At 42.9% G+C, this 24,478-nt stretch overlaps 1 protein-coding gene across 1 annotated transcript in view; it reads left to right on the top strand.

Annotated features, from left to right (window-relative positions):
- The window catches only part of PRDM15 (PR/SET domain 15), a 46,252-nt gene extending 22,068 nt beyond the window's left edge, over window positions 1–24,184 (top strand). Inside the window, exons 6-24 of the mRNA XM_065409474.1 lie at window positions 1,740–1,838; window positions 2,818–3,042; window positions 5,314–5,449; window positions 6,700–6,878; window positions 7,457–7,551; window positions 8,474–8,561; window positions 10,824–10,991; window positions 12,434–12,528; window positions 13,458–13,589; window positions 14,878–15,012; window positions 16,668–16,831; window positions 17,493–17,572; window positions 18,519–18,638; window positions 19,355–19,486; window positions 19,947–20,030; window positions 20,207–20,382; window positions 21,556–21,636; window positions 23,050–23,259; window positions 23,708–24,184. Coding sequence (XP_065265546.1) covers window positions 1,740–1,838; window positions 2,818–3,042; window positions 5,314–5,449; window positions 6,700–6,878; window positions 7,457–7,551; window positions 8,474–8,561; window positions 10,824–10,991; window positions 12,434–12,528; window positions 13,458–13,589; window positions 14,878–15,012; window positions 16,668–16,831; window positions 17,493–17,572; window positions 18,519–18,638; window positions 19,355–19,486; window positions 19,947–20,030; window positions 20,207–20,382; window positions 21,556–21,636; window positions 23,050–23,259; window positions 23,708–24,184 — 2,876 coding nt within the window. The remainder of the gene's footprint in view (window positions 1–1,739; window positions 1,839–2,817; window positions 3,043–5,313; window positions 5,450–6,699; window positions 6,879–7,456; window positions 7,552–8,473; window positions 8,562–10,823; window positions 10,992–12,433; window positions 12,529–13,457; window positions 13,590–14,877; window positions 15,013–16,667; window positions 16,832–17,492; window positions 17,573–18,518; window positions 18,639–19,354; window positions 19,487–19,946; window positions 20,031–20,206; window positions 20,383–21,555; window positions 21,637–23,049; window positions 23,260–23,707) is intronic.
- The last annotated feature ends 294 nt before the right edge of the window (window positions 24,185–24,478 follow it).

The following is a 24,478-nucleotide window of genomic DNA, read 5'->3' as shown; positions in this document are numbered from 1 at the left end:
TTTTTAATTTGTTTTTTTTCATATTACCTCTCTTTTTTTTTTTTTTTTTTTTTTTTTGGAAGACATAATATCTGAAATGTGGTAGAATACAGGAAGAAAACCAAAAAGATACAGCAGAGTGGGAGCAACGCCATTTTGGAGATGGCAAGAACACTGGTTACCCCTGAATCTTGTGTTGGCTAAAGTAGAAAGATGTAGTTAAAAATCTTAAATAAACTTGTAAGCCAGGTGGATAATATTGATAAAGAACAGATCATTTGGAAAACCTAAATGTGTTATAAAGATTGGCTCTCACTTCACATAGGCATGAAGCAGAAAAAAAAAATCTAATCTTTGGTAACTGGGGCAAAGAAAATTTTTAAAAAGCATTAAACTTTTAGAAATTGCCACACTAAAAACCCAAATCAGGGTACATTCATGATCCTGGAATCCAGATCAAAAAGAGATCATCTGGGATTGTTCTTTGAAAAGTAGTTACGCTAACTTTTGCATATTAACATTAAAGATGTCATTTTCTTGGTTGCAGAAGTGTAAAACATTCCACCAGAACATCCCCCCTTTGTTAGTTCCAGTACTGTTATTGCCAGAATGTAGAGCTGGACAGGAAACTGAAATTCAGTTCTGTGAGAAATTTTAAATTTTCAGAAAATTTTTCATCCACAATTGGGACAAAATATAAGACTTAAGACATTTTCATGGAATTAAGCTTCTGCAATATTCTGTGTTGGAAATGGGAATGTGTTTCCAAAATGAAATATGGCCCTTGGGATTCCTGGCTACCCACATGGCAGGCTGTGGGATTTCAATAGATTGTGAAATATTCAACTTTGGAGATCTTAAACAATCTGCAGAATGTTCTAGATTTCTCAGGTCCACCTGATGGATCCTTAGATGACCTGTTTAGAACTTAATCTCTGTTCACAGCGCACAGTTATTTAACAGTTTTCCTGATTCTGTTACCTTCCTTTTCCCTGAAAAATTCATAATAGCATTATGTGTCGCATGGTTACTTAAAATAACGTCCTACTTTTCTTTCTTTGTATGTAAGAGCTGGGAAGTTGCTTAAGCAAAACATCAATATGCTCGTCTGGCAAAATATCCAGCTCACTAAACTGTTCAAATATGTGATTTCCTTATCACCACCCTTATTTACTTTAACCCAAATGTTAGTGTTTCCATGATGCTTTTCAGACAGTACTTTGTTCAGTCTGTATCCCCAGTTTGTCCAGAGCTGGGTAACTCCGGTTTTGAAGGTGCCCAAGATTGGTTGCTCCAGGTGTGCTTTTTGTACTGTTTCTTTCATCTCCACTTAATTTAGGGAGAAGGAGATCCAATCTACAACTCAGATGAGACGTAGGAAGGCTCCCACCTCATAAATCTCTCCTGTTTTTTTTTCCAGTTTCTATTTTGTCTCCTTAAATGTTGGTATGAGAAAGTCCTGTTTGCAGCCTTCTCATGGAGTAAATGTTAGTCTTTGAGTGTCATTTCTGGCATTTTGTACATCTTAAAGTATCTGAGGAGGTGTGTTTTTTATCCCTCCTGTTCTTTACCAGACTATAATACTAGTGCCAAGATAGCAGCAGCCGCCTCCTGGGGTCTTTCATGACTGACTGGTTGTAATCTGCTCTTCTGGGGGCTTCCTTACAGGATAAACAAGATAGTAAATCCCAGAAAGTTGCTGAAGGGTTTGCTGTCATCATTTAAAAAACTTGTAATAATTTCTCCTTGGCATGTCCTAGTGAGCGCTCCAGAGAGTAGTGGGCCCCTTGAAGCGGAGTCCAGCCAGTGGACATGTAAAGTGTGTTCATCTGTTTTCCCGGAACCTCAGCTACTGACAGGTAAGGGGAATATGGAATTCGTATAAAAAATATACCCAGAAATATTCTGGAAGTTCTGTCCTTCCAAGCCAACAGATTATGGGCAGGGAAGTGGCTTCTCACAATACCATAAATTACACTTTTGTAGATTTCCTTCCCCAACCCCGATCCTAAGAAAAAAAGAGTAAAACTGCAGTAGCAACTGATATTGACTGTAGGTATCCTGTCTGATAAAATGTTTGTGTTACTGGATCTGGAATGAAAGAAACACTTGTATAACATATGGTAGATGAATATTAAGACTCTCAAAGGATAGGGAATTGTATACGCAAAACGGTGCAAAATTAGTGACAGGCTTATGCTCAGTGTTGTTATCAACAAAGCGATTGGAGCTGAAAGACACTATCAGTAAAAGCTAATGGAACTTGTCATTTTCATACTTTGTGTTTATAGCTATTGAGCATAATTTTTGAGCACCTAAAAGGCTTAGCAGTGGCGGTCCCATTGACTTTCAATGAAACTTAGGCTACTAAGTCATTTTTTAAAATGGCACGCTGTTAAATCATTGAGGTACATCAGTGGGCCGTAGATCTGTTCAATAAAATATAATGTAATCACCTTGGCTGATACACCAGGGATTGAACCAGGAACCTTCAGAGCAAAAAGTATGAACTGCTACAGCTTGAGCTAAAAAGGCAAGGCTCTGTAGTTGGGGTGTGTTACAATTCCTATCCTCTGCAGAGTGGCTCAGAAGGGGGACCTGAGCACGCACTCACCAATTTAATAACAAGTATTAAAACCTCTAAAATGTCAATCCATCTCAATGATCAATTTAGTTTATAATAGAGAGCGTGCTTTTAGTTAGAAAGGTGTTTTAACTGCAGTGAAATACTTGATCTAGGCAAGATTCCGTTCAATAAAGGAGATCTAATTATAAGTTTTGGTGCTGGAGCCGTCTACATGTTACATGACTGTGTTTCCCCCACATACACGCCTGCAGAACATCTGTTGAGTCACCTGGAACAAGCCAAAGGAGTCCCCCAGACAAGCCAAAATGATGCAACTCCAGAGAAGCCTGCAGAGGCTCCCATTGCTGATCAGCCTGTGACTGGCGAAGGTGCTGGTGCCAACGTAGACTCCAGGAGGACTCCACGAAGGGGAAGAAAGCCCAAAGCAGCAAAAGCAGAAACGCCTCTTGTCATCACTGAAGATAAAGACCCAGCAGGTGAGATGAGAGAGGTTTAACAAAAGTAGTTGCCAAACATGCTTCCACCTTAATGATCTATTCTCAGCAAAGTCTGCCGAGCTCAGAGTCTAAATGGGGAAACCTGGAGATTTTTTTAGTTCACATTGAAAACCCTAGTGACATTGCAGAAAATGATTGTCAGTCTTTTCTAGATGCCTCAGTGCTAAACACTGCAGCAGCTGCATTTAATCTGGTTGGCAGATTTACCACTGGGCAGCCAAAAGAAAGCCCAAACTTTCAAGTTCAGGTCCAAGTCCCTTTCTTTAGGGCTGGTTTTATTAAAGCAGAAGATGCAGAAAGACTCAAAGACACACAAAATACTGGGTAACGGAGGCCTAACTTGCTTTCCGCAAGCTGGGAAGGGAAAGGACACATCCTTCTTCCTAACCTCTCCTGGCTGTCCCCTAGGCCTTTTGCCTTGCTCCCATGAAGGGACTTCCCTTAGGGTCTTTCCTCGACCCTCATCTTCCCAAGATTGAGCCAGGAGCCTTCCTTTATATTGTCTCCAGTAGGGCGTCACATAATGCATGGTCAGCCAACCCTTCATTGACATGTGCCCTGTCTTGAAACCACTGTTCTTACAAGGCTGTGCCCCTGTGACAGACATGTTGGCTGTGCCTCAGCTACAGTCTGGCACTCTGTTACACGACACCTGTGTTATCAGTGAAGCTGTTGAATGTGCCAGTGCCACACAGGGCATAGCACCTGCTGTCCATGCCCTGCACACCAAACTGTGAACAGCTCTAGCTTTAGCACTCCCCTGAGGGAGTGGCTTGTGAACCTAAGTTTGCAAAATAAACTTGACTCCTCGTCCTTTGCAGTACACTATTCCGTGGGTGTAAAGTTTTTGTCTGAGGCGGTTATCTCAGCAGGAAAAAAAAACAGATTGGACATTTATGTGGCTAACAAGAATATCTACGGTTACATTAAATAGGATAAAAACAAAATTTGGAAAGGAGATAAACCCCCGTGCTTCTGGGAGAATAAGCCAACCTCTTACTTGAGTTTCTTGGCAGAAACATTTCTTATGGGCAGATTTTTCTGTAATTGCCTACTTCCAGCTAAACATCTGAATCCTGAACACTGCTGGTGCTGACTAGAGGCTGTGGCAATTCTCTTGTTTCTGTTCTTATTGTAGATCAAGGTGGGCAAACTTTTTGGCCCAAGGGCCACATCAGGGTTGTGCAACTGTATGGAGGGCCGGGTAGGGAAGGCTGTACCTCTCCAAACAGCCTGTCCCCCGCCCCCTATCTGCCCCCTCTCACTTCTCGCCCCCTGACTGCCCCCCTGAGAGCCTCCAGCCCCCCCGCTCCTTGTCCCCTGACCGCTCCCTAGGACCTTCTGCCCCTAACCAACCAACACCCCCCCCCCCCCAACCTCCGCTCCCTGACTGCCCCGACCCCTATCCACATCTCTGCCCCCTGACAGGCCCCCATGGGACTCCCATGGCTATCCAACCCCCCCTGTTCCCCCGACCACCCCCTCCCAGAACCTCCACCCCATCCAACTGCCCCCTGTCTCCTGACCGCTCCCCTGGGGCCCCCTGCCCCTTATCCAACCCCCCTCCGCTGCCCGCCCCCCTTACCATGCCGCTCAGAGCAGCAGGAGCTTGCAGCCATGCCACCGCGCTGCCCAGAAGGAGCAGTGGGCCAGAGCGCTGGCGGCGTGGCGAGGTGAGGCTGTGGGGGAGGGAGAACAGCAGGGGAGGGGCCGGGGGCTCAAGGGCCGGGCAGGATGGTCCCGTGGACCAGATGTGGCCTGCGGGCCATAGTTTGCCCACCTCTGTTGTAGATAGATCTGTCTGGAGACCTTGGTCTCTCTTATGTAAAGAAGGGTCCTGTGGAGAAAGAGAAATGTTTTCTTTTCTGTTCCTTCTTGAGGCTAAATTGTTCCAAAAGAGTCCTGCCCTCCCCACATAATCAGATGGTTTTGTTTGTCTTGGAGGTGGCTGTTGAGTTGGGTTCCCATTATGGACTTGAATTTGAATCTTCACTTTTGACTGTCCTATCTATTTTGAACTCAATCGGATGCCAAGAGTTGAAGCTTCATTTCAGTTTATTTCTGGATCAAGAGTGTGTCAAAGTAAATATAATGGTTAACGTCTGCCTCAGAAATATTCTGAGTTTTATTCGTGTGTGTGTGTGTGTGTGTGTGTGTGTGTGTGTGTGTGTGTGTGTGTGTGTGTGTGTGTGTGTGCGTGTTTAAAACTCTTCATGTAAATATTGTATTTTTATAATAATGTATTCACAGTGGATCGAGTAGCTGAAATTATAACAGAGATCCCACCTGATGAAGCAGCCCTTCCCTCTGCAGCGGAAGAGAGGATTATGGAACTGGTTTTAGGAAAGTTGCCAAGCACCACAAACAACATCAGTTCAGTAACAAAGTAAGTCAGAGTGGGTTGCAATCCTTCATAATGGGGTAGAACCTTCTCTCCTAACATCTGTAAAGCACCATTGTAGTTTCCCCCTGTTAGCATGGAGGAAGGGCTCATTTGGAGCAAGTGATGAGAGCCATATACACTTAGACAGACTTCTTCAGAGTATAATGACTCTGATGAGAACTTGGACACATAGCCACATGCATTCAAAGCCTTCTGTCTTGTATGTGCATGCGCACACATGCATGCTGCCAGTGGAACAGCTGGTCAAGGAGTCTGCACCCTTGTATGCCACAAAGGGGGATTCATGCAGGCCCAATGCACTGATGCTGGGTTGTAGCCATGGGTGATGGGAGATTGGTGATATGATTTTCACCCTTAGAGTGCAGTGCAATAGGATTATTTCTCTATCTCGCTACAGTTTTGTACCAAATGGGATATTTGAAACCCATAAGAGGCTGCAAAGTTAAATGTTACTCCCGCTGAATGTTGGTTGTAAAGATATGGATGTTTAAATAACATGCCTGGGAGAGATTTTGTCTCTCACTGATATTTGTAACTTGTGAATCGCGTCTCTTGCATCACTGCGAATTTCAGGGTTTGTAATAAACCTTGAGCAAAGGGGGAAAATGTCATGAAATTTACAGAACCTCATAGAGGCCTTTGTTGTTCATTTAATTACATATTTAAAAACTTGTTCCAGTGAAGCTAGCTTCTTGAGAGACTTGGAGGTGATCGATCCGTTGGTGTTTTAAGGTTCTAGTTCATAGTGCTATAAATAAATTGAAGTCCACAGCAAGTAGATGGCAATAAGAAAGTACACATTCAAAAACATGTGCCAAATGGCATTTAGACAGTGAAACAGAACAGTGCTGCCTGATGGTTCCACGCATGCTCATTTTGTACGGTTCTTGCATGAAGACTACAAAGCTTTTAAGTGAAAAATGACATTGAGATACCTTTGGAGGGTGAGAAGAGCAGTTCCTGTGAGAGCCCTGAACATACAATCTTTGACTGTGGTGGCCACTGTTTTTCTGCCTGAGAGAGACTGGAGCAAATTCTCTTCCGACAGATCAGCTACTCTTCATATATGGCCAGGAGGAGTCACTGTTGTCCAAACGAGAAGCTGACTTCCCCCTAAAGGCTGAGGTAGCCCTCCTAGCCTTTGTCAGCGGATGGAACTCTTAACTTTTTTTTAATTTTTTTTAACTATGGAATGCTGTTCACTCACTGCCTTTCTTTCTCTAATCCAGTAGGTTTGCTCATCACCAAAACACCATGTCCCTCAAAAGAAGTTTAATTCTCTCCAGTAGACATGGAATACGTCGAAAGCTCATAAAGCAACTTGGGGAACACAAACGGGTATATCAGTGCAACATCTGCAGTAAGATCTTCCAGAACAGCAGCAACCTCAGCAGGCACATTCGGTCTCATGGTGGGTTTCCCTTCAGCTCCCTACTATGCTGTGGTTCTCTCCAGTCAGTTCAGGGGTTCAGTAGAGGAACTGAGCTATTCGAGATGCAGATGTTTTTCACAGGTTCCATCATTAATTACTAGAGGGCTCCTTAATCAAACAGACAAAAGCATGATAAGATCCAATGGCTGGAAGTTGAAACTAGATAAATTGAGACTGGAAATAAGGTACAGACTTTCAACAGTGAGACGGTGTCGTGTGTTCTCCGTCACTCTGAGTCTTTAAATCAAGATTAGTTGTCTCTCTAAAATACATGGTCTAGTTCAAGCAGGGCATGTAGAACTAAATGCAGGAATTATGTTGGGGAAGTTCTATGTCCTGTGCTATACAGGAGGTCAGACTAGTTGATCACAATGGTCCCTTCTGACTTCAAACATCAATGAATTAATCCTTTTAATGATTGAAGCTGCTCACATTTCAGCTGATTGCTAGCCTATTTGTTTGGAGCAACCTATAGAATTGTTCAGATATCACACATGGAGTTCCCAGTTGGTTACATCAGTCGCTCACTCTTTGTTTTGTCTTGATGGATCCCTCAGGTGACAAACTGTTTAAATGTGAGGAATGTGCAAAGCTGTTCAGCCGAAAAGAGAGCTTGAAGCAGCATGTTTCATATAAACACAGCAGGAATGAGGTGAGTAGAAACAACCAGATGGTTCTTCATGAGGAGAGATGAAAATATGCTGAGAGTTCAGTGCTGATGATTGGGGTGTGTGAGTCAGTCCTGTGTGAATGGATCCCTGGTATGAATTGCCTATGGAAAAGTGCTCAGGCATTTCTTACCTCAAGGGGGAGTGTCACTGAATCAGAGCTAGCTGGAGACTCGGCAGGATCTAAAGGTGTGCTCTGACTGCTGTTCACTGTACTAAGTAGGATTGTTTCACTGTTGTCTTGTTTGCGTGTCCTCTCTGGTTATTGCCACCTGTTGTCTCTTGTTGTATGTTTAGACTGTGAGCTCCCTAGAGCAGAGATGGTCGTGTGTGTGTGTGTGTGTGTGTGTGTACAGTGTTACTTGCATTGGGGCTCTGATCTTTGATTGAGGCGTCTGAATGCTACTGCAATACAATTCATAATGCTAGTAAAACCCATTAATGGCAATGAGAGTCTTTCCACTAACTTTAGTGAGTTTTGGATCAGGCCCTAAACTCACAGATTACTGGCATCTGATGCCAAGAATATTGTGGAGCCTGACTATGAGTCAGAAAACATCTTGTTTTTCCTAAATCAAATTCTTCATTGCAGGGCTTAGAGTAGCCAAAAAGACACACTCTCTCTCACCTACACACGTACATATATGTCTTTTATAGATCAGTAAGTACAGCACCATATTTTTTGCAGCAAGTTTAGAATTAGGAGTCATTCTTTGAAATTTAAAATGTCAGAATTCTGCGCTGAAATGTACTCAAATGTTTTGAAGAAAAATATTTCTGTTGAAGAAAATGAAATGGCTGTCACAATAAAAAAGCAGCCTAGAATTTTTTGCAAGCTCTCTTTCCATTGTGTATGGTTTGTGTTTCTTCTCCCTCTTTTAAATGTTTACTGTTTACAATCCTCAGGTCGACAGCGACTACAGGTACAAGTGTGCTACATGTGAAAAGGCCTTTCGGATAGAAAGTGCATTGGAATTCCACAATTGCAGAACAGGTGATAACTGCTCACCAACGTTATCTAATCTTGAATCAGCTTTCATAATTTCCCATATATGATGGCATTTACAGATCCCTCACTTAAGACTAAATGAGCGATGGAGCAGTACTGGGCCAAGAGGGCCCTGCCCCTCAGCCACTGTAGAACTTGCTCCAGATGTAGGACTGGTTTAAAAGGGCAGTCTGGCACTCAAGCAGGCGGGAGAGTGAAGAAAAAACTGTCTGCAGGAACGAAGCCAATTGGTAGCTTCTGGGACAGGAATCCACAGGGGAAGGGCCTGGACTGTGGGTAAGACCTGACGTAGCAGCCAGAGGCTCGACCCCTTTTTCTCTCCCCTTCTCTCTGACAGGGGGAATCACTGGACCATGCGAAGGGAGCTGGGAAGCCCTGAATGACTATCTGAATTGTTGAGAGTGTCTGAGCAACTCTCCCCCGGGGAGGGAAGCAGCGTGCTGTGACCCTGCCCCAAACTGAAGAAAGAATAGGGAAGATAGGAAGTAGTCCAAGGGTGGCTGGTCTGGTGTACCAGCAAGAGGGGGGCTGAGACACTCCTCACCCTTTTCCCCCTTGGGCTGGGACCCAGTGGAGAGGGAGGGCCCAGGTTCCTGTACCCTTCGCTCCCCCCCTTTGTCCAGCTGGGAGAACCCAGGGAACACCGGAGGAAGACAGCTGTAACTCAGCTGCCAGGCCCTCAGATTGCCTGACAAGGCCATCCCATGATTTTGGGGACTGTTGAGCCATGGCCTATGGACCCCCAAGTGAAGTCTGCTACACCATAATTCATCTCTATAGCAACCAGGAGGGAAGAGTAGTCATTTCAGGCTTCACCTTCCTCACACTACAGCAGCACTGTAAAAACAAACATCTGTTACCGCATCATGGAAAACTATTTCAGGCAATCTGTACAGCAACAATTCCACCCATGCGTTGTATTTTATCTCTTTCCCTCTCTCGAATCTCACATCCCCGGCTGTGTCTCAGATATCTCCTCCCAGATATCCTACCACTTTCTCCAGCTTGCTTTTTCTAAAACTAAACTTCACACCTTTCCTCTCAGTCCATCTCTGCTTCCTCTTATCTTTATCACCGTTGAAGGCTCCAGACTTGCAGCCTCCAGTTTCCCAGACTTGCACTCTTCACCTGCTTTCTCATTCCTTATCCCAGTAAATCCAGTCTCCCACTAGGTCCTGTTGTTTCTTCCTCTGTGATATCACTAGAACCTATCCTTTCCTCTGCATCTCCTCCCTAGAGCCCTTAGTCGCTCCTTGGACACAAAATATCCATCAGCCTGGAATCCTCTGGGTAATTGTTCCTCCAAGCGCAACTGGAGGTAACCTTACTTAAGACTTTTCTTCCAAGGGGCAATGCTTGTATAAAAGGACAGATGGTGCCAAGACCTCCCAGTAATCTGCCTTCATCAGTGGCAGCTCTCTCTCTCTCTCTCACAGAGTTGATCCTTTCCAAAATTAAAAACATTTTGGACCTATTGTTAACTGGCCTAATACTTCTTTCTTCTGTCTTCTCCCTGTGGCATCTGCAGGACCATGCAACAACCCTCAGACTTTTGAACAGCCTCTGAGATAGGAAGAAACTTCCCCAGTAGGCCTGTTGTTGTATAACTGTCCATTATGGGGGTTTTACGCCTTCCTCTGAAGCACCTGGTACTGTCTGTTCTTGGAAATCAGGTGTGGACTAGGTGTGCCTTTGTTCGAAGCTGGGATAGCAATTCCTATGCTACTGTGTTCCTCAGACATTGCCGCTCCAAATAGGACGTCATATTTGGAAAACCTGTGACAACCCAGTTTGGATAGAATTAATAAGAGTATGCCAGACTGCAGGGTCGGGGGCCTATATGAGGAACTTATTTTGCTAGAATCAATGTACATGTTAACATCTTTAATATTTACCATTGCTGAATTAACTTTGGAAGCAATTTTGGTGTGTTTTGGTGACTTCTAGATTTTCATAGAGCAAGACAAACCTGAGGGAGCGAGGGTGGAATCTCTAGTAGAGTTGCCTATGATTGATTTTGAGGAGCAGATCTTAACCTGTCGAGATTCTAGATTGATTGATTTTATTTTATTTTTTGACAGAAGACAAATTGACAAGTAAGAACAAAAAACTCATGTTCTGCTTTCCCCAGATTCATGTGTGGTGCTTTGTAATGCCAGATCTAACTATAGAATAAATTTCTTATCGTATTTTAAAAAAAATACCATTTTTATCTTAAAATAATTGCTTTATTTTCATTACCTACAGATGACAAGACATTCCAGTGTGAGATGTGTTTCAGGTTCTTTTCCACGAATAGTAACCTCTCCAAACACAAGAAGAAGCACGGGGATAAGAAATTTGCATGTGAAATCTGCAATAAAATGTTCTACCGGAAGGACGTCATGTTGGATCATCAAAGAAGACACTTGGAAGGTAAGTACACTTGGCATGAACCTGATTGTTGCTTTTGAAGTGTCAGTTGGCTTGGGGAAATTAAGTAAATCATTCTGCATCAGTTTTCACTTGATGCTGGCTATCATTTCAAAACTAATTAGCTGATCTGGTGTAGCTTATCCTTGGGAAGGTTAGCAAATTTTTAACAATAAGGATAATGAACCATTGGAATTGATTACTGAGGGAAGTGGTAGATGCTCCATCATTTGGAGTCTTTAAATGAAGATTGGGTGTCTTTCTAGACTATATCCTGTAGTTCAGTCACCAGTTGTTGGGCTACATGCATTAACTGCCTAGTGAAAATTGTGTGGTTTGTGTTGAATAGGAGGTCAGACTAGATGATCACAATGATCTCTTGTGATGTTAAAAATCCAAGTCTTCTGAAATTTCTGTGGTAACTGAAAAGCTTGTTGGCAGAGTTGCTGTCTTTCATTGGGAATTGGACGGCAGTGAGTAAGCACAGATCCATTCCAGAGAATAATATGGGATTATGACTATCAGTTTAATAAATAAATTGAATGCGGCACAATATGTTGCCTTACAACATTTAGAGCACTTATGAAACCAGACCAGAAGAGCTGAGCACTCACAAATCTCACTGAAGTCAGTGGGCGTTGCAGGTGCCCAGCACCTTTGATAATTAAGCCATAGCCTCTGAAGGAAATGATAGTCACAAAGAAGAGGTTAAAAAATGAGAACATACAATGAAATCTGGGTATTTGTTTTAAACTGCCACTAGTAGTTTTTAGGGACAAGATTGAAAGTAGTTTAGAAGTAGGGCCAGATTAAACAATCTGGGCCCTAGGCACATGACAAGAGAGGCCCCTCCTTTTGTTCTGCCCCCCATACCACAGCCCCATCCCCCACTTTGAGTGGTGTTGGGGGCAGTGGGTCTCCCCTCACCTGTCACAGAGGCTGGGCCAGTGACCTGGGGCCCCCTTCTCCCCTCAAAAGCAGCAGGGGTGGAAATAGGGGTCTTTGTTAAACATGAAGTGCCTGGGGTTGAGCGGCTGTGCATCTACAGCACCCACTGACTGACTGGCTGGAAGAGTTTCTATGTTAAACTGCTCACCACCCTAGATAAAGCACCTCGCACCGGGTAGACTTTACTGAAACAAATAATGAAAGTGATTTGCTTACAATAGAAGTATCTTTTCTCGTACTTTAAGATTGGTACAAGGAACCAATAGGAAAACAAAAATATATCTTCAACACGCCTCTCTTGTATTTCTAAGATCCCTTTCACTGCTGTAACTAAGCATTGGTTCGTTCATTCAGAGACAAAATTACACATAGAGCGCTACTCCCCTATCTCACTGCGCTTTACAGGAACAGTGTGTATTCGACTGAAAAGGCATACAGGAGTGGAAAATGTGGTTTATTTTATTTTATTTTTTTTTGGTGGGGACTGTGACGTTAAGGGGTGAGGCGTGTGAAAAGAGAAGACTTTGAGCACAGCACGGAGAACATGGTGCGCTACAAGAAGGAACCCTCTGGATGCCCTGTGTGTGGGAAGGTAGGCTTTTTTTGCCAGTTCGTGTCAGATAGAGCTTTGCATTCAAGCTCCAGCAATCCTCCAGTCCTCACTACAGACGCACCAAGAAAAACTCTGTAGCCAGCATTCTGAGGAGCTTTTCACTTAAAGCAGCATTAAACAAAATCCTAGTCCAACCTCATATTTTCCGAGGACCAGTTATAAACTGTTACGCTCCAGATTTCTCTGTTAATACAGTCTCTTTATTTGGCTTAGGTTGGAGTGAAGGGTTTGTGTTGGAGTGAGAGGAACTGGATGTGGGCTTTGTGAGCAATTCTGCGTTAGAACTGAAAGTGAGTGTGTGGCGTAGTGATGGAGGCCACGAGTGCAATTGGGCAGTGTTGGGTGGTAAAATATGCAATCCAAGATTAGTGTGAATGTGAATGGCATGGACGAGAATGTGGGCTTAACTACTGTTTCCAAGATGTTTAGTGATTTGTGGTGGTGGAATTTGCACTCAAGCAACCTTATTTCTAAGTAAATGATGGGTTTTTTTACTTAGCTATTCCCAAGTGTCACTGCAGTGTCGCATATATAGAAGGGGACCACCCTTCTTAGGCAATCCTGTTTCAAGGGACCATCCCCAAATATCTCCAAATGTATTAATTGTAATTCTACTCCACCTATATTAGATGTCCACCTCTGTTACATAACAGATCTCTGCTAATCCTTTGAGTGATTATTGATGCATAAGTGACTATGTTAACAGCTTGTGTAGCCTGGTGTGGAGTGGATGATGGGAGCTCTTACTTCTCTGAAACACAAACAAATAGGTTGCCCTGCCCAGGAACAAGTAGAGCAGTATTAAATACCTCCTAAACCTAATTGCAAATTAAGTTATGAAGAGGAGTAGCTCAGATGCCTCTTGAGGCATGACAAGAAAAATATTCTTCAGTGTTTTTCTACCCTAGGTATTTTCATGCAGGAGCAATATGAACAAACACCTCCTGACACACGGAGACAAGAAATACACCTGTGAAATCTGTGGACGTAAATTTTTCAGAGTGGACGTTCTTAGAGATCATATTCACGTCCATTTTAAGGTATTCTGTTAATATTCTGATAACTTGCATTTTTTATTGGAAACCTGTTCGAGAATACTAAGGTGGTGTGATCGTGCTGGCCACGTAAGAGGGATCACATACATCTCCTTGCCCTGTACGTACTTCTCTATAAGGGCCTGTTACACCTGTTTCTCGATTCAAGCCAGAATTTGGTGTTTGGAATCTCAGAAACAAGAGTTTTGGGTTTTTTAAGGTAAATCCTTTGCAGCTTATCTTCAACACTGTGAGTGGTTAAGTATGAGAAAAAAACTATGAAATAGGAGAGTTGAGGGAACCATCACTTTAAACATTAATAGATAGGTTACATAGAGGAGGTGTTGTCTAATGGTTATGGCAAGCAACTAGAAGTTAGGAGGACAGCTTAGTTCAGGTCCCAAGATTGACCCCTGACACTCTGCCTGACCTTGGGCATGCCACTTAACCACAGTGCTTCAGTTCACCCACCTAAAGCAAAGAGAACACTTACTTCCTTTGCAAGGTGTGGCGGCTCAATTAACTAGTGTTGGTATGATCCCTTTTAGAGCTTTGGGTGGAAGGTGCTATGCGAGTGTTGGGTAGAAGTATTATTGATTATTATAGCAGTTGTCACACTGATCCACAGAGCACAGGCTGGTGGTCCGCAGACATGGTGCTGCTGCTCCTCCTCCTGGTTGCCAGCTGCTAAACTGCATTAAAAGGCAGCTATATACTGAATCTTTTCTTGATGTTACTTTTCCATATAAGCAATTGCTATAGTTGCTACAGGGCTGTTAAGCAGTTATGAATGGGAGGGGAGGCATGCCTGAAATAGTCTCTCTGCTATAATGTGGTCCATACTCTGAAAGTCTTTCAGAATCCCTGAGGTATTGCAGGATCCTCACGGGGAAACGTCTTGCCTGTTGAACTGTCTGGAGAACCCTTGTAATGCAGTTAAGAGTCAAGTGGTTTAGTGAAATGGTGCAATTTCTTTAACACAAACTGAAAGGTGTTACACTCTTCAATGGTTCCATTAAAATGGTGCTATGGATTTAACACTGCTGCGGTTTGGTCCCTGTTTATACTAATATTCATAAAATGTGCATATATTTGGCATTTAAAAAATAACAACATTGTGTCTGTCTACAAACTGGGGACCTTTTGCAGGGATTTCATTATATGGGAGAATGCCTTGAATCACATTATTGTTGCAGTTTATGTAGTCAATCAGTGTCGCAGAAGGGTTGGAGCTGTATTAACTTTTGACATTAGATCTGATTAAGATGGAATCTCCTTCCCCACCCTTGTATAGGACATTGCACTAATGGATGACCACCAGAGGGAAGAGTTCATTGGTAAAATCGGAATCTCATCAGAGGAAAACGATGACAACTCTGATGAAAGTGCAGATTCTGAGCCTCACAAGTATAGCTGCAAAAGGTGCCAGGTAGCTTTAAATTCTCCTTTCCAACTAAATGTGTGTGTTAGTTTCTTCTGTCAAAGAAAAAGTTGTTATAATCAGAATTTCACAGAACATTGAAAATAAGCTAAGAGAGGGCCAGACTGATGGTCTAGCAGCAGCACAATTTGGGGGATTCAAGACCACGACCTAATTCTGGTCCTGCACTCCCACATCAGCAATGAGAGGGTGCCACACTCCTCCCTGCATCCGACGCTAATGGAATGGCATTCATGGCCTCTGGAGCATACTTGATTGAGCCATCCACTGTGGGAGGAAGAGATGATCATCACAGGGCAGGGCTTTTGGGAGTTGGAAAGAAGTGTGTGGGGGTGGGAGTCGTGGCCAGGGGGAAAATGTCATCTTCAAGATTCTTAGAATTCTCTGTCAGAGAACTGATTGGTTGGGACAGCTAAACTGACTGAATTATTACTTATGTCAGAAAGGCAGAATGGCTTTGTGGTTAAGGCACTGGGCTGAGATTCAGGAGATCAGGGTTCAAGTCCTAGCTCTGCCACAGATTGTGTTACCTTGGGCAAGTTATTTAGTCTCTCTGTGCCTCATTTGTTCCCCATCTGTAAAACTGGGATAATAATACACCCCTTCTCCCAGCCTTCGTCTGCCTTGTCTATTTAGATTGTCATCCCTTTCAGACAGGAACTTACTATCTACACCACCTCACACAAAGGGGCCCTGATCTTATTTGGGGCCTCTAGATGCTACTGTCATACAAGTAATCATAATAAAGATGTGTGACCTCAGCAGTGACATGCCTCACTTTCAGCTCAGTACAGTTTAAACAGCTGAGAAGCAAAATCCCTGAGACGGTGCTTTGTGGTAACTCTTCAGGCTGCCTGTTGTGCCAGGCTGACCGTGATATAAACCATCCGATAACGTAGGTTTTAAAATAAGAGAACTCACGCAATTCAGGTTAGAAAGCTGTTCCTTTGTCAGCTCTGGTATCAAGCATCCCTGCAGTCCTAGGCAAACAGAACAATCCACTATCAGAGCTGACAGCAACAGCTGTGGAAGATGAGTAAGTGCTGGGAAGGGAAGGTTCTTCCCGCTGGAAATGTCTCTTCATGCATTCTGAAGGGAGAACAGAAAAGTAAATCTTAGCAAAGTAAGACTCCTGCATGAAGAGACAATTTCTCTTTATCCTCTCCGCTTCCCCTATGAGATGGGAAAGATCCTTAGAGTCCAAAAGCTACTCTCTCCCCTGCAGGTCTGCTGCATTGATGGCTAAGGGAGGTTGGCTGTAGCTCCCTTCAGGGCCAGAAATAATCAGAGGATTCCTAGCAGAGCAATGTGAGACATTTTTTTCCATCTCCAGCGGCTGAGTGAACTGCCTCTGCCGCATTCTTAGCCCCTGGGAGGGGAGCACCAACCTGCACTAGTATCCCAAACTACAGTCTCCCATGTGGAGGGACTGGTTTTGGATGTTCTTTATAGGTGTGCTTAGTTCTTCAGTGACAAAACAGGTTCCAGGAAGGAGTATAGATTTCCCTGTACTCTTTGTCTGATAGTGAGGACAGTATTTCTGATTATTGGCTATTTATGCTGTAGATCCCAGTACTACATTAACTGGTCACTATTTCCTGAGAGATTTTTTCCCGTGCGTTCACTATTGGTTCGTTCTGCAGTTAACCTTTGGCAGAGGGAAGGAGTACCTAAAACACATAATGGAGGTTCACAAGGAGAAAGGCTATGGCTGTAGCATCTGTAATCGACGATTCGCCTTGAAGGCAACTTACCATGCTCACATGGTCATTCACCGGGAGAATCTGCCTGATCCAAATGTGCAGAAGTAAGATGACATGTCTGACTAATATTGTATGAACTACTTTTTTTTTTTTTTTTTTTTTTTTTTTGAGATCATGGTGGCTGTGCCAAATAGGGGTGCTTGGTTAGTGAGAGATAGACACACATTGACATTCTTGAGGCTTTTCTCTTTAATGTCAAGGTACCAGGAGAAATCCCTTCTTTTTTCAGTTTCTTTTGTGATATGAGTAGCTGATGTTTTCTGACATTGTCTCAGGTTTATACAGTCCTGCAGTTCTTGTGTCCCATTGAGACCTCTTGCTTCATTAAGGGTTGTAAGATCAGGTCCTCATTTACTAAAGGGGTAAAACATACCCCCGACTGTCAATATGTCATGTCATATATAGCAGGTACACCATCGGGCAGATAATAGTTCTGGATTTTTAAAGTAAAGATTTTTAATCAAATCAAAAAATGACTGTATAATTTGAGAGAGCAATACTGCCTGGCCACACTTACTTTGTGATGCACTTGTATGTTTTTTTAAGGCTTATTTTATTTAACCCTATTTTACCATACACTTATATTTCAAGGAAACCTTTCCAGTAACAATCTTTTCAAACAAATTTCAGTTGCTGATTGAGATTACTGAAACCATAGTCCTGTCAAAAAGAGAATGGCAGAGTCTGCTTCTTTTTCTGTTTCAGATACATCCACCCATGTGAAATTTGTGGAAGGATTTTTAACAGCATCGGGAATTTGGAACGACATAAGCTTATACACACAGGTAACATGATGTTGCTGTTGTTCTTTTATTATTAATATCAAAGGTTTCCTTTTCTGGATGCTTTCTGAGGCCATACTTTTACTTGTCAGGAAGAAACTGGTTATGGTAGTTTACAGTAAGAACCCATACAGTTATTGCTATTTTTATGGCAGGCCAGTTTTATAAAGTGTGTGTGTGTGTGTGTGTATGTATGTATGTATGTATGTATGTATGTATAAAATTGATGAGGGTAAATGACACCAGAGCACGATTTAAGAGATTCCCTGATTATATAATTTAGCTTTCATCTAATAAAAAGGTTGACTCTCTACTTATCTCTGCTGAAATACTCATCCGGGCCTTCATTTCTTCTCACCTTGAGAACTGCAGTTCCTTCCAGCTCTTTGGCATCCCAAAGTGCCAGCTCTTTACTCCAGCACGTGCAGAAGGCTGCTCCCCATCTCCTCTGAGGTGGAGAGGAGCACGTCCACATCCCTTCATCCTTAAATGACTTTGCTGGCTCCCCACTGTGCATTTCAGAATGCAGTTCAATCTAGCGCTCTTTGGTTTTTAAAAATCTCCAGTCAGACTTCTGTCCCTTGTCTCCATCTACCCCCGCCCCCACCTGCTCACTTAGCACCACTCACTCTTCTGTCCCTTTACACAATCTCAGCACTGTTGATACAGAAACATAAGTCTCTACGGCTCATCATGAGATCCTTCTCTACAGCTTTCTTCCATCTCTCTCTGCCTCCGTCTTGTTTCAAAGCTCAGATGAAAACCTCTTCTCTCCCTTGCCTATTTCTCATAATTCATTTTGGGATTCAGTTTGTCTGAGAGGAGTTGTTCAGGAGACAGTTGGATTATTGCTCAGTGAATCTATTGCCAGAGGTTTGTCGGCTTTTAGCAACACACATTTTCCCCTAGAGATTCTGCTTATACTGCAATAACTTTTTTTTTTTTGAAGGTGTAAAAAGTCATGCGTGTGAGCAGTGTGGAAAGTCATTTGCCAGAAAGGACATGTTAAAAGAGCACATGAGAGTCCACGATAACATCCGAGAATACCTGTGTGCGGAATGTGGTAAAGGTACAGACATCGCCTTTGAATTAGACATTTTGTTGGTTACATTTCCCATATTAAAACCAATAGCGTCATTAAATACCAGGAAAGTCCTCAAAGTAATGAGAGTCTTGTATTTTGAATAGGAAGCCATGCTGATCAGGATGTATGGGGCCTGCCTTAATTTTACATCCATCAGTTCCCTGGCCTGCAGCAACCAAACCTGACTTCTAAAGTTCTTCATCTGTGCTGCTGCTAATTTCAGGAACGCTTGCCTGCCTGACTTCCATCGCATTTACATCCCTGAAAAGAGTCAGAAAGAACACAGTTTAACTGTGCATTCTAGGCTGAGTTTTTAGGACTTAGCAGTTAGAATAAACATTTTTCTTTACTTTGTTACTTGAACAACCTTGAACTGAAATCCCTGCAAGACACTAATATGGTGCCTTAGATTATGTTCTTGTCAAATTCCCTGTCTCTCCGTGCTTTTCTCTTACCCTCCTTAGTGATTGTTTAAATGTTTTTCATAGATTTTTTTTTTTTATTTAAAAAACCCAAACCCACTATTTCAAGAGCATTTCTAGATCACCTATGGGCATTCGTGGACATCTTCTATTAGGGATGAAGTTAGGATCATCTGTTTGAAACATGCTTATCTTGAATCCTTACTCAGGGTGGGGGGTGAAGGGTAATGCAGATGAATTTTCCCACCATGTCTTCAGTTACATCTTCATGGCTCACAGGAATGAAGACAAAACATGCTCTGCGTCACCACATGAAACTCCACAAAGGGATTAAGGAATATGAATGCAAGGAATGCCATCGTAAATTCGCACAGAAGGTCAACATGCTGAAGCACTACAAAAGGCACACAGGTGAGAGCTACCCAGAGGACCAGTCATCCTGCAGAAATCACACTTAATCAGTTAAATGGTTGTTTTGGAAATATATGACATTACCCTGCTCTGAATAGTCAAAGAGCATGAGCAACACATTTAAAAAGAATATGCATATACTGTATTTTAAAAGGTGTGAAGACTTTGGCCTCTCATGAGCAGAGACCTGCCCACTGTGTCATGGTTTGTTTTTTTAACATAGACCATTGGGTGTAGGATACGCTTTTTGTCTCGAATTAGGGTTTGAACTCTGATCCCCAGAGACAAACATCTCACCCACTGCACCAGCTCCCATTAGTGCCTGCATTTCCTACAGTACTTTTGCAAACAATGGAAAAAGTGGCTAGTGAAACTGATTTTTCATAACCTAAGATTTACTGTTGTACCAGGTACCTTAGTCTATTATCACTCCAGTTTTAAATGTAATCTCTCCATATAGGGATCAAAGATTTTATGTGTGAGCTCTGTGGGAAGACATTTAGTGAGAGAAACACAATGGAGACTCATAAACTGATTCATACAGGTAAGTGCACTAATGCAATGTATCAAAAGACAACAGCTTGACATTCTGCTTCAAGCAATCCTGAGTCCGCATTCTGCACTACGTAATTAAAAAAAAATGTGTTCCTCTTAATGCACTATTACAATATTCACCTTTAGGGATATCTACTAACTCCTTTTCATTTCATTTGCCACCAGTGGGGAAACAGTGGACGTGTTCAGTCTGTGATAAAAAGTACGTCACTGATTACATGCTTCAGAAGCACATCCAGCTAACTCACGATAAGGTAGAAGCTCAGAGTTGTCAGCTCTGTGGGACAAAGGTTTCTACCAGAGCTTCAATGAGTCGACACATGAGGCGCAAACATCCAGAGGTGAGATCTGTGGCAGATGGATTGTGGCTTATTATAAATTCACTTGGCGTAGCTATGACTTCAAGTGAGTCATCTACTTCCTCCTCCTTGCATTCTGGCAGGACTGATCTTGGTTATTTGTAGACCAAGTGTCTGTGTTAGGCTTGATTTTCTGCATTAATGGCAATTCCACAACCCCTTGCCCCTCTGTTTTTGTTCCTTCTAATTGCTGATTCATAAACATTTAATATTCTTTTTTCCTATTAATTCAGCTAATTTTTTCTGCTGCATCTTAACTCCGTATTTTTCTGTTTTGTCTTCATCAACTAGTGTGGATAATTGATCCCTGTTCCTTTTATGGCATCCCTTTCACAAGTTTGTTGACAGCTATCATGTCTTCCCACAGAATTCCTTTAATCTAGCTCAGCTATGACCTGCTCTACTAAGTTTTCCCTTGGAGATCTTACTTTATAAACCGTTTATCACTATTATTGCTCTTCCTTGATCTCTTTTATTTCCCAGTGAAGGCTGGGAAACAAAATAAGGGGCAAAACTCTTGCCCTCTCTCTTTTGCATTAAAACCAAGCTGAGTAATAAAGTACCTGAAATGTGGAGAGCTGGTTGTTTCTGATCTTCAGTGAACTGAGATTTATAGATCCTGTTATATACAGTGGAGCACGCCACACTCAGAGACTTGTAGTTCAGGGGCGCTGTAATTTTTGTTGCTCACTGAAGCATCAGGGCAGGTAAATGAGGGTTTGTCTTCTCCTGAAGTCCTTCAGTTTTAATGGGGTATTGTCTGCCTAGGAAGCAAGGATAAAAAGATGGACTGCAGTTGCTGTTATGTTTAAACTAAATTTCCAGCAGTGTGGTCACTTTGTTCATATGGCAGTATAGTGACCCATATATTATGCTTATTTTTTCCCACAGAAAGCAATGAGATTTTATGGAAACTAAATGTTATGGAATTGGTTGCTGTGGTGTCAGTGAGAGGAAGGAAGATTATATACCATAAGATTATTATTATCAATGAAAGTAAAACACATTAAACCTCTTATATTGATTAACCAAATCAATTAAAATGCGTTCGGTTGCATGATCCTGTCCTGTGTTGTTACTTGTCAATGGAGCTCTCCATTGCTGTTCTGTACTGGCCATAATTTATCAAGCTGACCAGGATCTGTTTATCTGTAGGTTCTTTCGGTTAGAATTGACGATTTAGAGCAGCTCCCAGAAGCTACCACCATTGATGCCTCCTCTATTGGGATTGTTCAGGTAAACTAACCATGGCAGAATCCTAAATTCTTCTGTGGCTTTGGGTCCTTGCCATTCACATGCTGTTTCCATGGCACTGAATGACATACACCATGGCATCCACCATCACTGGTGAGTGACCCCGGATAAAATTGGAACCTGCTCATGAATGCTGGGGTTGGATTCAGGATCCTGTATGCACTATGGGCAAGTGTTTTGCATTTGTCCCAGGCTTAGTCTTAACTGAGGATGAACAAACTTCTTTTTCTGAAGGTGGAAAAACAGGTTTGAAAACTTTACTCAAACACTGTAGCTTATTGTTACGGTAGTGCCTAGAGACTCCAGTGGGGTTTGGGTTTGTGCTCTGTTTATAGAGATAGTGAAAAAAGAAGCAGAGAGAAAATGCAGTGGAAAAATGGAGCAGAGAGTGGGAAGAGTTAACAAACATTATTATAAAGCGTTTCGGTACTGTCATTGTGTTTGGCTCTGTGCTGAATAGATCAGAGACAGGGGCCCTGCTCTCAAGGCTCAGACCTGTGGTGATCAGACTGTGAAAGAAGCATCACAGGGCAGATTTGAGCTGGGGCTTTATAGGCCTTGTGGAAGAAGTGTGTTTTATGGAGGGACAGTGAAGAGAAGAGATTGATCAGATCAGAAGCAGGATTCTGAAGAGGAAAACAGAAGGTGAAGCCCTGGTCTTACTGAAGTCAATGGAAAAACTCCCATTGACTTCAACTGAGCCAGGGTTTCAGAGAGGAGTAGGAGAAGGAAATGAAAGAGGGATGTTAAGTGCTCAGGTAGAGCAACAGGGAGCAAGGGAGCTTGAGTGGTAAAAGATGTGGTGGTCAGGGCGCAGTGCTAAGCAGAAGGTGAGGACAGGGAGTTTTAATGTTATGTTCAGTGAGTAGAAGGCAGTGGAGGGATTCAAAGAGGCAACAAACATGATCAGACTGTCTGAAAAATGGAGCAGTGAGGGGACCAGCAAAAACTCCAAGAAAAAAATAGAGTGACAAATAGAAGGGGGGAGTGGGCAGAGTGAAAAACAAATCCAGAATGAGTGTGAAAGACTATGTAGAGAGGAAGAAAAATTCTAAGGAAAACCAGATTCTGTGCCTACTGTAAATAAGGGTTATGTCCTTTGCAAATATCTTACCTGTGTTCAGCATGGTTGGTGGGGAATGCATTTTTCAGTGACTCAGCTCAGCTGGTGTAGGTCATCTACAGAGATGCTAATAACCTCTCTGCTTTGTGGTTTAGTGGGGGTACTGGTATTGTAAAGAGTTAATTACAGGGAGAAAAACCATTCCCTCAAATCTGGTCATCTTCACCTGGGGATGGACAGAAAACCAACCTCTGGTGACACACTCAGATCTATGCTGAGCTAAATGACTTGAGTAGCGACATTCAGTTGTACTGAAAACTCTCTTCTTGTAGCCGGAGTTAACCCTGGAACAGGGAGAGTTACCCGAAGGCAAGCATATGAAAGCTCCTAAACGTGGCCATAAGCGAAAGCAGAAGCCGGGTGAAGAGGAGGAAGTGCAAGTGCCTGAGGACCCTGCCTTCAATGAATACACAGAGAAAGAAGCTGAATTCACAGGGAATGTGGGAGATGAAACCAATTCAGCTGTACAGAGTATTCAGCAGGTGAGTTCCCATGAAAAGCTACTGGACAGACATTGCAACAGGGGTTGATGGTGTTGGAATCCTAAGGCCAAATGTGAATGAGCTAGAGATTTAAAGCTGAAGGTAGAAATCACAATTCAAAGAGATATAGAAAGATGGGGAAGGAAGAGGGGTCTATTTAATTCCCTCCACTTCCACTAAACTCCTTATCTTCATTTCAGCCCATTCGGTGCCACTGCCTCTTGCTGAAGCTGTGCTTGCAAGTTTGGAATTAATTCAGTGAATCGTTATCAATATTACATTTGTCTCTAGCTTGTTAGTTGCTTTCTTCCGCTTACAGCAGCAGATTCCCTTCAGCATGATATCCATGGCCAGCAGTAGGGGCACCAAAATGATCTGCATCCAGCTAACATGTTTTATTTCAGAGAGCCAAACAGAAGGTTGAGGTTTTATTTCTGTTTTTCCTTAGGTGGTGGTGACCCTTGGCGACCCAAACGTCACGGCCCCTTCTAGTTCTGTTGGGTTGACAAATATTACCGTCACCCCGATTACCACGGCAGCTGGAACCCAATTTACCAACCTCCAGCCAGTGGCTGTGGGCCACCTTACTGCTCCTGAACGCCAGTTACAGCTCGACAATTCAATCCTTACTGTGACATTTGATACTGTCAGTGGTTCTGCCATGCTGCACAATCGCCAAAACGATATTCAGATACAGCCACAGCCAGAGGCAGCCAATCCCCAGTCTGTGGCCCATTTTATAAACCTGACAACCCTGGTGAACTCCATTGCTCCTCTAGGGAACCAGATCGCAGAGCAGCATCCGTTGACATGGAGGGCAGTGCCTCAGACCGATGTCCTGCCGCCCCAGTCGCAGCAAACACAACAGCAGTCAGGACAGCAGCAAGTTCAAACAGAGCAGCAACAGCAGATGTACAGCTACTGATTTATACTTGAAAAGTCTTGAAATGGACTGGACTATGAGACAATTTTTTAAAAAGTGGGAAACTATAAGTGAATTGTTTGCTGGATACCAAACAGAGATGGAAAAATGTTTATACAATGAAATGTAAACTAAAATTGGCATAGCACCCTGCAACACTGTGGTCTTGAAATTCACACACTATTTCTAAACGCAGCACCATCTAGAAGTCTCATTCTAAATTCAGCACCCCAGTGTGGTGGTGTGTTTTGTGCAGTGATGGTTCTGGGTTTTGACCAGCGCATCACAATAGACCTT

This window comes from Emys orbicularis, chromosome 1 (genome assembly GCF_028017835.1).
Source record: "Emys orbicularis isolate rEmyOrb1 chromosome 1, rEmyOrb1.hap1, whole genome shotgun sequence".
Classification (NCBI taxonomy): domain Eukaryota; kingdom Metazoa; phylum Chordata; order Testudines; family Emydidae; genus Emys; species Emys orbicularis.
The sequence above is the reverse complement of the archived record's forward strand: the minus strand, read 5'-3'. Positions and strand labels throughout refer to the sequence as shown.